Source organism: Molossus molossus, unplaced genomic scaffold (assembly GCF_014108415.1).
Source record: "Molossus molossus isolate mMolMol1 unplaced genomic scaffold, mMolMol1.p scaffold_m16_p_5, whole genome shotgun sequence".
Lineage (NCBI taxonomy): Eukaryota > Metazoa > Chordata > Mammalia > Chiroptera > Molossidae > Molossus > Molossus molossus.
Genome location: NW_023425388.1, coordinates 6,619,410 through 6,632,229, shown reverse-complemented (window position 1 = coordinate 6,632,229; position 12,820 = coordinate 6,619,410). Strand labels below are relative to the sequence as shown.

The 12,820-nt window shown below is 54.6% G+C and overlaps 1 protein-coding gene across 2 annotated transcripts in view; it reads left to right on the top strand.

The window, feature by feature from the left end:
* Positions 1-12,820, top strand: part of SLC37A1 (solute carrier family 37 member 1) — a 58,209-nt gene that overhangs the window by 33,898 nt on the left and 11,491 nt on the right. For both annotated transcript variants that reach the window (XM_036243716.1, XM_036243715.1), the window contains exons 10-14: positions 2,400-2,477; positions 6,546-6,674; positions 9,075-9,165; positions 11,458-11,520; positions 11,996-12,081. In XM_036243716.1, coding sequence (XP_036099609.1) covers positions 2,400-2,477; positions 6,546-6,674; positions 9,075-9,165; positions 11,458-11,520; positions 11,996-12,081 — 447 coding nt within the window. The remainder of the gene's footprint in view (positions 1-2,399; positions 2,478-6,545; positions 6,675-9,074; positions 9,166-11,457; positions 11,521-11,995; positions 12,082-12,820) is intronic.

Sequence of the window (12,820 nt, the reverse complement as noted above, 5' to 3'; positions counted from 1 at the left end):
CATGACCACATGGGATTTATCCAGGAACACACCATCAGTTTAACGTCTGAAAATCATTTAATGTAACCACCATATGAATAGATTAAGGGACAAAAACCATGTGATCATCTCAGTAGGAGCTAAAAAAGCATTTGACAAAATCCAATACCCTTCATGATAAAACACTCGACAAACTAAGACTAGAAAGGACCACCTCACCCAGACAAAGGGCATCTACAAACCCCACAGCTACCATCACACCTGATAGTGGGAGACTTTCCCTCTGAGATAGAAGGAGATAAGGATGCTGCTCTTGCCATTGCCATGAACATCAATAGGAGGTTCTAGCCAAGCAATTAGCCTAGAAAATAAAAGGCAGGAAGATTGGATAAGAAGAAAAAAAAGTACCTCTTTTTGCAGATGACATGATCTTGTCTATAGGCAATCCTAACTAGTCCACAAAAAACTATTAGAGCTAATTAATGTTAGCAAGGTTGTAGGATAAAACATAGAAATCATTTGTCTTTCCATATGTTAGCAACGAACAATCTGAAAATGGAATTAAGAACACAATCTCATTTACAATCACATCAAACAAGTAAAATGCTTAGGAATAAATTTAACCAAGGAAGTGCAAGACTTACACTTTGAAAACTACCACACATGTTGAGAGAAACTAAAGAAGACCTAAATAAATGAAAAGATATCCCATGTTCATTGATTGAAAAATTTAATATTGTTAAGATGCAATATTCCCTAAATTGACTACAGATTCAGTGTAATCTGTATCCAAACCCTGGCTGGTTTCTTGGCAGAAATTGACAAGCTGTCCCTAGAATTCCTATGGAAATATAAGGGATCCAGAATAGCCAAAATAGTCCTGAAAAAGAACAGACTTGGAGGAATTACACTTCACTATTTCAAACCTTACTACAAAGCTGGAATAATTGAAACTCTGTTACTATAATGATAGATCTGTAGACCAATGAGCTAGAACTGAGAGTCCAGACATAAATATTCTCCTTGTTGTCGATTGATTTTCAACATGGGTACCAAGATGGAGAAAGGATAATCTTTTCAACACATGGTGCTGGGAGAACTGAATATCTGAATGCAAAGAATAAACCCCTTCACACTATATACAAAAATTAAAATGGTCGAAGACCTACATGTAAAAGCTAGAACAATAAAACTCTTAAAAGAAAACATAGGATTGTATTTTAATGGCCTTGGATTAGGCAAAGCCTTCTTAGATATGCTACCAGAAAAGCACAAGGAGTAGGGGAAAATAAATAAATCAGACTTTAATCTGAATTTGAAACTGTTATGCTTCAAGGACATCAACAAGAAAGTGAAAAGACAGCTCATAAGTGGGAGACAGTATTTCTAAGTCACATATCTGATATGGGACGTATATGTAGAGTGTAAAGCACTCTCACACCTCAGCAACAAAAAGATAATCCAGTTAAAGGTAGGGAAATGATCTGAATAGATATTTCTCCAGAAATATAGACAAAAGGCCAATAAACACACGAAAAGCTCTCCAATATCATTAGCCATCAGGGAAATGTAATCAAAACTATAATGAGATACCACTTCAGGTCCAGTAGGATGCTGGAGTCCAAGACAGATGATACCAGACTGAAACCCTCATGCACCGCTGGTGAGGATGTCAGGTGGTGCAGCCACTTTGGAACACAGTCTGGCAGTTGCTCTAAAGGTTACAAGTTACCTACCCCATGACCCAGCAGTTCCACTCCTAGGGGTGCACCCGAGAGAAATGAAAACATACGTCCACCTGGAAACTTAACACGAGTATCCATCATAGCATGATTCCTAATAGCCAAAAAGTGGAAACAGTGTCTACCCGTTGATGGACAGAGATACATGAAACACGGTATATCCGTACAATAAAAGGGAATGAATGCAACACGATGAACCTTGAACGCACAATGCGGAGTGAACGCAGCCAGTCAGAAAAGCTCACGGACTGTATGATTCATCATGTGAAACGCCCACAACAGGAAAAACCATGGAGTCAGGAAGTAGACCAGTGGTTGCCAGCATTGGGGTGGGCATGGGCAGAAGGACGAATGACCGCTAATGGGGGTGGGTGTCTTTCTGAAGGATGACTGGAATGTTCTCGAACCGATTGTGGTGATGGCCACACAGCTCTGAACGAAAACCACTGAACTGTGTACCTCGGCCTGGGATTATTCCTCAAGAAAGAATTTTACTTTCACCTTCTGTTATCTAAGAGTCGGAAACTGTGAGGCTGAACTGGTCCGCCTTCGTTTTATTTCAGTCATCTGCCGCCCTTCCCTTGGTAGCTCTGGCGACAGGAGGTGCCCCTGCCGAGGGAGGTGGGCGCACTTTCTGCCCTGGGTTCAGTAGCTGCTCTAACTACCTCTCCCTTGCAGCACCCGAAAGCCTATGAGAACGGCGTGCACAGGCTTAGGCTGCAGAAGCACGGCTTCCCCGACGAGAAGAAGCTTCTGGTGAGTCCCACCTGAGCCACTTGGCGGGGACCCCTGTCCCAAACACCCTGCAAAACGAGGCCTCGTGTTTCTTCAGAAAAATTCGAATGTGGCCTCATTAGATGTCTTTGGATAGCAGGCTAAGCTTCCTTTAAATTGTAAGTCAAGCCCTGCCGGTTTGGCTCAGCGGTTAGAGGGTCGACCTGCGGTCCTGAGAGACCCGGGTTCGGTTCCCGCTAAGGGCACGTACCTCGGTTGCAGTTTGTCCCCGGCCCTGGTCGGTCGTGCGGGTGGCAGCCACTCGATGTGTTCCTTTCGCGTTGATGTTTCTCTCTCTTTCTCTGTTCCTCTCTCTCCCTCCCACTCTACCTGAACAAAAAAAAAAAAAAAGGGAAAATGTCCTCGGGTGAGGATAAAAAAAAAAAAAAATTGTAAGTCAAATGTGAACGTCATTTGTTCATTCGACAAGGATTCGCGGCCTCTACACAGCGAGCGCTCCCCGGGCCGGCGCCCCGTGAGCCTCAGCCACACACCCGGCCCTGTGGCTCCGTCCCGGGCCCGGCCTGGCGTGCAGACCAAACACACGCTTCTGCGGGAGCTGGCTGCCGGGAAGACCGTCTAAGGCCAAGATCCGAGCAAGCCCGGTGTCCAGCGAGGGCCCACGCCCGGGCTCCCAGAGGTCTCTTGTAAGGACACTAATCCCCCCTCGTGACCAAAGGCCCACCCCCAAATACCATTACATCAGAGACTGGGGCTCAACAGAAGAATCTTGGAGGAACACAAACACTTGGTCCATAGCATCAGGTCTTCATTGGTGTCCAAATGGCTTAGTTCCTCTCGGACTGTTATTGAAGACTTGCCTGTTCCTTTGAGGCAAGACCTCGGGCCCCACGTGTGTACTGAGTGTAATGTCACCCCTTCCTTTTCTGTTCCTCCTACAAAAGTCTGTGTGCTAGCACACCACCAAAGAAACCGTTACATGGTTAGAGGCCCCGGCAGGTCGCTTCAGGCCCGGCTGACTTCAGTGCAGACACGACCGAGCAGTTGTTGGCCCTGATTACTGGGTGTCCCCGCCCACGGGGGCCTGTGAGCACTAACCAGGCTTTGGTCCCTGCCCTTGTGCAGCAGGAAGACCTCACGCACTGCAGGTGGCTCTTGGGCAGGCAGGCAGGAGGCCCCACAAGTTCAGCAGGATACCTTGGTGTCCCCTTCCCAGGGAGACCCAGCTCAGGTCCACGGGGCCTCAGAGTTGAGTCCACTCAGCCCCTGATCGCGCCGCCTTTCAGAGGGCAGTGCCTGGTGTGATTCTCCACCACGGGGCGAGGAAATACCTCAAGGAAAGCGGTGGGCGAGGGAGGAACCCAGTGAACACAAGGCTCTGGTCTCACTGAGCCATGTGCTGGGCCCTCTTCCAGCCTCGTGGGTTTTGTGATGATCATCTTGGGACCGGCTGAAATTTGTCATCCTTGTAGCCGTGTGCCCTATCACCCCTGGCTTCTCGGAGGATCTTTCTGATTGGCTGTGACCCAGCAAACACATAATGAGCTGCAAGTGTGCGTTTTATTGCTCAAGGTGATTGCACCTTTTGCACCGGTGGGGACCCACCACTGCCCTCTGGGGAGGGATGGCCTTTGTCACAGCGTAGCTGCAGACGGCATCAGGACCGAGTCTAGACCCGAGCAGTCGTTACTGCATGTTGTCGTCCTAACCGCATGGAGCCCTCTTTCTCTCGCAAAGTGTGAACCTGAGAGTAGGTGCCTCACTGAAACCCCGCAGCCCCTCGAGGGCTCCACAGATCCCGCCAGCCCGTGGGCATGCTGGGCACACAGCGTCCCGTGTCTCCGTCCACCTGGTGGTATTTGTTGGCTCTGTAAGGTGGCAGCAACCAGTCTCCCCTGGTCTGTTTTAGAAAACTCACCATGGCCTCACACTTCCTGTCTCCTCCAAGCACCAAAAACACCTGGAACTTGGTGGCGGGATGCCCCAGACTGTGTATAAAAGTGAGTGGGCGTGGGCCGCAGGCCTGTTCTCCGTGAAGACAGAGCCTTCCCTCTGTCCACCTGCGCAGCTCCTCACTGCTTCAACGGCGGGAGGCTGGGGCTTGGCTTTGAACCGGCCTGCAGTCCTAAAGCACTTGACAGAACAGGTGGGGACTCGGGAGTGTCACCAGGCAGGGGCCCGTGACATTGTAAGTCAGAGGCCCTCTTGTCCTGACTGAGCAGAACCTTTTCACTCGTTTTTTCTCTTTATCTGGCTACATTGTACCCCCAGTCAGCCTACTCAGTGACTGGAGTTCTGCAGAGACTGTGGGTTCTGCAGTTATCAGCCTGGAAGACAACCTGGGCCACCAGGCCTGCCCGGGGGCCGCTCTAATGGGCCCAGGTGCGGCTTGTACACCCAAGCTGCTCAGAGTCCCAGGAGACAGTGCTCAGCCAGGGCTGAAAACCACGGCGTCAGTCCCCTCACCTGGACAGCTAGCCTGATTCAGGCGGGAAAAGTTAATTTCCAAGCTCCAGTGGCAGTAGTTCGTGCTCAGATATTTGCGTGGAGTCGGCCTGCGGACAGCAGAGTGCCTCCTTTCGCACTGGGGCTGGTCACCTGCTGAAGCATCAGATACCCAAAGGCCCAGCTCGCGCTGCGTCCTGCCCGGGAGCCGGCCTCCGGCCTGTCTTGGTGACTGCGTTGCCGTCCCCCGTCACCCAGTTTTCCAGGTTTCTGGTTTTCACTGGGACGGACGTGGCAGTGCACTTCCGTTTGCTTTTCTGGATTTTTTCATTTACTGCATTTTGAATCAACTGGCACCGGCTGCGGTGAGATAATACAGTACCAGCTGCTTGATGTTGGGGGAAGTCAAACAGAAACGTTTTTAAGTCCTCGGCCTTCATAGCTCACTCAAGCAGTTTGAGGTCGTCTTGCTCCCACTTGGAACCACTTTGGGGACCACTGTTCTTTGCTTTGGTGTAAATTTGTCCTTTAGGAATGTCCAGAATCAGAATGTAGAAAATCTCCGAATTGGTGTATGAATTTAAAAATAATGTTGTTTCCGATAATGTATGTCCATTGCGAGCTCCTTACAGAATATAGGATCGTATAAAGAATTTATTGACATTTTCATAAAAATTACATGTCATTTTACCACTCGGTGATAATCATTGCCAGTTTAGAATTTAGCTTATTTCTATAAGTACGTTCTACAGTTACCTAGTTATATATTTATGTATTTAAACATATGTAAGTATACATAATATATGTATATATTTCATGAGATCATGATGAAAATGCAATTTTGAGTGATGTTTTAGTATTTAATGTGTCATAAGCACTGCTCCATGTCATTAAAATCTACAGATTTTTTTTTTTTATCCTCACCTGAGGACATTTTTCATTTTTTGTTCAGATAGAGTGGGAGGGACAGAGAGAGAGAGAGAAATATCGATGTGAAAGGGACACATCGAGTGGCCGCCACCCACACAACCCAACCAGGGCCGGGGACAAACTGCAACCGAGGTACATGCCCTTAGCGGGAACCGAACCCGGGTCTCTCTGGACCGCAGGCCGACACTCTAACCGCTGAGCCAAACCAGCCAAGGCCAGATTTTTTTTTTTATACCTGTAACATATATCATTAAGCCCAGCAGTGTGGCTCAGGGGTTGAGTGTGGACCCGTGTGCCAAGAGGTCGCGGGTTCAATTCCTACTCAGGGCACATGCCCAGGTTGTAGGCCCGATCCCCAGTGGGGGGCATGCAGGAGGCAGCCAATTGATGTTGTCTCTCATTGATGTTTCTATCTCTCTCTCTAAAATCAAAAGAGAAAAATATTTTTTTTAAAAAGGATATATCATTAATACAGATGGACTGGACCTATTTTCCTCAATGATGGTATGATGTTCATTTAAAGGTATAAAGTATCTTTTCAGGGTCCAAATTATTTTTCACAAATAGATGCCTAGAAATGCTGGCCGAAGGTTTGAAAGCTGATGACTCCAGAGCACCGACTGCAGCCAGGCCGTAGCAAAGCCTGGTCTCCAGGGTCTGGCCGGGCCTGGCCAGAGGCACGCTGACCTTCCTTCTCTTTCCGTGGGCGCCCAGGACCCGGAGATGCAGTGCTTGCTGCTGGCAGACGGAAAGCGCGCGGTGCCTCAGAGCCACGTGGTCACGGTCCCGGCCGACGGCGCGAGCGGCGCGGCCATCAGCTTCACCGGGGCCCTGAAAATCCCCGTGAGTACGTGTGCCTGGGAGGAGTTTCGAAAGGGGCATTTGGGCGTACGGTGGCAAGAACCCGACCTCTTGCTAACTAAGCTTAGGGGAGGCAGTCATGATTCTGTGACACAGTGGTCAGAACCACAGCAGAGACTGAGTCAACCGGGCAGCTCAGCACTGAGCAGCCTGTAGCGTTCTGTTCACCTCCCAACAGTGTTCTGTTCTGTTCCTTTTTTAAAGTTGTGAAATTACTGGTCTCCATCTAGAAATGCAGAAATGTCCTAGAAAAGCAGGCCTCTGCTCTTCACTTGGAAAACCAGAAACTCGCTCTGCTGGGCCTCCCCCGCCCTGGGCAGGCCCCCCCTGCGCCCCTCCCCCCGAGCCAGCCTGCTCACCGCCTCCCCAGGACCTGAGTGAGCTGAGTGAGCCCCTGGAGACAGGCAGTGCAGTCTGTTCTGGGGCCAGCCTGCTCGACTCGTCACCCATGGAAGTGCTTTCAGGAGCACAGACCTGGGCTCACTGAGCCACGCGTGCCCCAGCGGAGGAGGAGCCAAGGGGAGCGTGCAGACGGAACTGACGGTCCGCAGAATCTGGCTCGTTTAGACTCAGGCGGGCTGGTCTGCAGGGAAGCGGCTGGTCCTGACTCTGGGCAGACAGGCATGCGCAGTGCCCACTGATGGGCACTTGCATATGACCGGGATGTGAAGGAGCTTCGGGGAGAGGTGCTCACAGCAGGGCTTGGGGGCCGTGTGCTATGGGGAGATTTCTTTAGAGTTGTCCTGTATCAAATTCATGGGCTCCTTCCGCAGAGAATCTGGGGACTGTCAGAGGACACGCAGAAGCTGTTTTCTTTTACACGGCACCCAGAGAGGTGGTGGGGCAGAGAGCAAGAGCAGAAGCGGCTGCAGGGAGAGCAGAGCCTGCCGCCAGGGCTGTGCCGGCCAGGCCTTGCGGACCGCGCTAGGATCCGCTGGGCCCCTGCCCTGGGGTGCTCGCCCTGAGCGGAGCAAGGTGCATCTCAGACACCCACTCACTAGTGCTCATCCTCCATGAAGGGCAGAGGGACCCCGACCCGGAGGCCCCTTAGCGACCGTGCAGGGCTGGAAGGTAAACACGCACCCCAAGCCTAGAATCACGCTTCACAGACGTGACGGGGGTTCGGAGGACTCTGCGGAGCAGATGAGCCGGAACCCTGGGGCCGCGTCGGAAAGAACCTGAAGCCCAGCTGGCTGCCCAGGCCACTGGAAGAGCTCTGTGGGTGGCCTGCAGGAGATACCGGTTTTAAATAGGAAGTTATTTTTTAATCGTGTTGTTGATAACAACTAGTAACCTTTCTGTTGCACCCTATTGTGAGCTGCCTCACACACTGCTGCCGAAAGTGGAGAGCACACTAGTAATAGAAATCCAAGTGGGGTCGTGGGGAGAGCAGGCTCAGAGCCCCGGCCTGGCTCCCCCCAGCCCTGCCGCCAACGAGCTGGGTGTCCCAGGCAAGTGTGTCAGCCACTCTGAGCCTCCACTGAGCCACGGAGGCTCCATGCCTAGCGTCAGACTCAGTGCTGTTCCAAGGATTCAATGATTCCATTGCCCATTTAATTGCAGCTCTGAGCACAGCACCAAGTACATGGTGAGCACAAAGTAAATCACACATCCTCCTACGGGGTGTCCCCTGTGAAAACATCAGCGCGTGTCCTTTCAGAATCACTTACGTAGACTGTGTCGTGCGCTTCACCTGCCGTGCGGGGTCTGCGCACCTCCAGTGTGGGGAGGGGCAGGGATTCAGGACCCCTGCGCGACCTGCGTTCCCAGACCGCCCAGGTGGCGTTGGCACTGCCGTCCCGCAGGTGCCTGCTCCTCCTAAAGGGACCTAACGTGGACCACAAGCAGCCCTTCCGGGTAGCCATCGACGCCAAACGTCAGTTTCTTCATGAAGATATGCATTGCTCTTCTGGGGGTCCTCCCAGTGCCCACAGTGTGTGACCCCTGTGTCTCTTTCAGAATGGGCACAGTTGTCTGCTGTGTTCCCGTCACTGTTCAATGTGGGGTGCTTTGGGTTTCAGGGGAGAGGAATAGCCATGAACTACTCAGACTGGATGACTCGCCCCTTCGCCCTGCGCGCCCAGCAGCTGAGCGTCCGGGCGATGTGGTGTGCGGCCGTGTCATGTTTTCACTAACGGAGCTGCTGTGAAGACGGGTCTCTGCCTCCAAGGGTAGCCACGTGCCTAAGAGCCTGCGGGTAGCGTCCCGGGATCCCACAGCCTGGGCTGCACGTGCCCACCACCCCGCCTGCCTGGGGTGCTAGCACCAGACCAGAGCTGTGGGTGTTTTATGGAAGTCAGGGAATTTGTGGTTCTGTTGCACATTTAAATGAACACCGTGAGTACATCTTTGGGATAAGCAGGCGCTCTCTCTCTCTCTCAGGGTGTGGTCGAGTTCTCCCTGTGTCTGCTCTTTGCAAAGCTGGTCAGCTACACTTTCCTCTTCTGGCTTCCTCTCTACATCACAAACGTTGGTGAGTACCTGTGCGCCGTGGCCGTGACCTGAGCTCCCCGCACCTGCTGGTTCCCAGACTTGGCAAGAAGAAGCATGCATGGCGTGTGATGATGTGAGAGACACACTTCTTTAAAATACGTTTTGATTTTTCTATAAAGAGAGGAAGGGAGAGAGAGCTAGACATCAATGTGAGAAAGATACATTGATCAGCTGCCTCCTGCACACCCCCAGCTGGGGCTCGAGCCCGCACCCCTGGCATGTGCCCTGACCAGGAATTGAACCCAGACCCCTCAGTCCACGGGATGATGCTTGATCCATTGAGCCACACCCTCCGGGCAAGAGACACACCTTTGAATCCAACAACATATTAGTGGAAATGTATAGACAAAAAGGGAATTGGGCTGGGCACGTTTCGTTGCCATAGTAATAACCTTGACAGGGCTAAGGGGTGGACCTGTTGTGTCCCAGCTGTGGCTGCCAGTTCCATGGGGTACAGCCTGTGGTGTAGCCTGCATTTAACTCTAGGGTCCATCAGACTTTGGGTCACAGCAGCTGGCGAGCAGGAGCGGAGGCCCGGGGAGCTGAGAAAATAAATGTTTAATCGTCCGACCTGGAAATTGCTCCCTGGGATGCGCTCTAACGCGAGGGAAGAGCAGGCAGTTTGTCTGTGTCCAGAGTCCAGCAGGGCTGAAGCTCCAGGTGCGGAGAACACACCAGCTCGCAGTGTGTACTCCTGTGCCGTGTGTGGGCACAGCAGGAGGGACACGAGGGCGTCCAGGTGTGGAGGACACACCAGCTCGCAGTGTGCACTCCTGTGCCGTGTGTGGGCACAGCAGGAGGGACACGAGGGCGTCCAGGTGTGGAGGACACACCAGCTCGCAGTGTGCACTCCTGTGCCGTGTGTGGGCACAGCAGGAGGGACACGAGGGCGTCCAGGTGTGGAGAACACACCAGCTCGCAGTGTGCACTCCTGTGCCTTGTGTGGGCCCAGCAGGAAGGACACAGGGACGTCCAGGTGTGGAGAACACACCAGCTCGCAGTGTGCACTCCTGTGCCGTGTGTGGGCCCAGCAGGAAGGACACGGGGGCGTCCAGGTGTGGAGAACACTCCAGCTCGCAGTGTGCACTCCTGTGCCGTGTGTGGCCCCAGCAGGAGGGACACGGGGGCGTCCAGGTGTGGAGAACACTCCAGCTCGCAGTGTGCACTCCTGTGCCGTGTGTGGCCCCAGCAGGAGGGACACGGGGGCGTCCAGGTGTGGAGAACACTCCAGCTCGCAGTGTGCACTCCTGTGCCGTGTGTGGGCACAGCAGGAGGGACACGGGGGCGTCCAGGTGTGGAGAACACACCAGCTCGCAGTGTGCACTCCTGTGCCGTGTGTGGGCCCAGCAGGAGGGACACGGGGGCGTCCAGGTGTGGAGAACACTCCAGCTCGCAGTGTGCACTCCTGTGCCGTGTGTGGCACAGCAGGAAGGACACGGGGGCGTCCAGGTGTGGAGAACACTCCAGCTCGCAGTGTGCACTTCTGTGCCGTGTGTGGCCCCAGCAGGAGGGACACGAGGGGACGTCCAGAAGTGCCTGAGGGGAAAGCTCCGAGTCCAGGGGCTGCAGCCTCGGCTGAAAGGAGGTGGGGATGGTCAGGGCGGGACCCCAGGGAGGGCCCCCGGCTTCTGGGTGTCCCCCTGAGGTGTGGGCTCTGCGGAATGTGACAAAGAGAACTGTGGAATGCAGGTCTGCAGAGTGCGGGCCACATGGTCCCAGCAGTGTCATGAGGACGGGCAGAGAAGGACATGAGCCCGAGGCAGGAAGGCAGAATGTCACAGGAGACAGGGAGGGGCCGGCTTGTTAGCAGGGACGGTCTGTGGGAGGGCAGGGAGGGAGGGACGGCCGCAAAGAGCTCGGAGGTTCCTGCCCTGTCTGAGACCCCACTTCCGTCCTGAGCCGCATGTGACTCCGGCTGCACTGGCCCAGCGGTGGGGTGCAGGTAGGCCCGGCAGTGGGGTGCAGGTAGGCCCAGCGGTGGGGTACAGGTAGGCCCGGCGGTGGGGTGCAGGTAGGCACAGGGGTGGGGTGCAGGTATGCCCAGGGGTGGGGTGCAGGTAGGCCCGGCGGTGGGGTGCAGGTAGGCCCAGCGGACCAATCCCCGTTTCAGTTAGGAGTGCTGAGTTTTATCCCTCCTGGTGTCTGCCCACCTGGGGGCTGCTTGTCTCCTTCACCTGACTCAGCTCCCTGCTCCCTGATCTGAATCATGCCGGAGAAACAAAGGGTGTGAGTGAGGACCCTGCTCACAGACACACGCGTGTCCTTCTAACAGATCACCTGGACGCCAAGAAGGCGGGGGAGCTGTCCACCTTGTTTGACGTGGGCGGGATCTTCGGTGAGTCCGTCGCCACGGCTCCACTGCCCTATGACGGTGGCTTGTGGACACCCGGGGCCGGATCCCTTCGAGCTGACTTACTGCCGCAGAGGTGTTCCCGGGATGTATCCCCTGCGTGGACGGGGTCCCTCCTGCGTCCGGGCCCTGACTGAACGTGCACTAGCGCTGTCAGAGACAGGTGCACACAGCAGGCGACAGACGGGCGGTGTTAGCACCCTAACAGGAGAAGGGGCTTTGGGGCCAGCCTAAGACCAGGCCCCAAGACTCCCGGGTCGTCTCACCGGGAGGTCCCTCCGGTCACTCATGTCCGGCCACAAGCATGTAGGCGAGTTCAGAGGTCGGGCGTTGCTGGGGTGGCTCCCTGCTGACCGGGATGGACTCACTGTCTCCTTGCTGCTGTAACTACCTCTGCTTCCTCTCCCTGGGGCCTCGCCCGGGAGACCCGCCCCTCAGGACCCGCCCCTCTGCACTGCAGGTGGGATCCTGGCCGGGGTGGTCTCAGACCGACTGGAGAAGAGGGCCTCCACCTGCGGGCTGATGCTCCTGCTCGCAGCCCCCACGGTGAGCCTGCCCCCACCTCTGCCTCTGGAAGCAGCCACCCTCCGTCCTCCCCACCAGCAAGCCCTGTGGCCGCAGAGCCTCCCCTCCCCCTGCCTCCCGCCCTGCACTTCGGGGCCCTCCCCAGGCTCTCACTCCTCCCTGGCGCCCTCCGCACCTCCCCTCAGTGCCGACCGCCGTCCTATTCACAGCCGGTTCATACTGCGCTGTAAGTGTTCAGCAGTGCACGGCCCTGGGCAGGTGACTGGCCCTGTCTGTGCTGTTCCTTGTCTGCAAAATGAGGATGACAGAAGTAGCACCCCATCATCAATGTGAGGGTTCAGTGAAACGTTACACCGTTACTGTCTTTACAACAGTGACTTACCACGTTGTTACTCATCGACTGGCACTGTAATTATTCGGCTGTCTGCCACTCCGCTGGGATGTGACTGTCCCCAGAACAAGGACTAGTGTTCAGTCATCGTGGGGTGGTGGGCCCTGCCCACTGGGTGTGGCCCCCTTGCCTCGGGACTCCCGCTTCCCCAGGCGCAGCTGGTGAGGTGATGGTTAGACTCAGAGAGAACTGTCCCGACCCCATCCTCTGGCCCAGGAGCTTAGAGAGGGAGGCACCGCAGGGCCCGCCAGCTCGGTCGGCGTGATCAGGACCCACGTGTCTGGGACAAGGCCTGTGGCTTCAGTGCCGGCCCCTCCGCAGACGCCTGTCTTCAGCCGCCCAGCTAGGGAGCATGGCCTTCGTCCCATC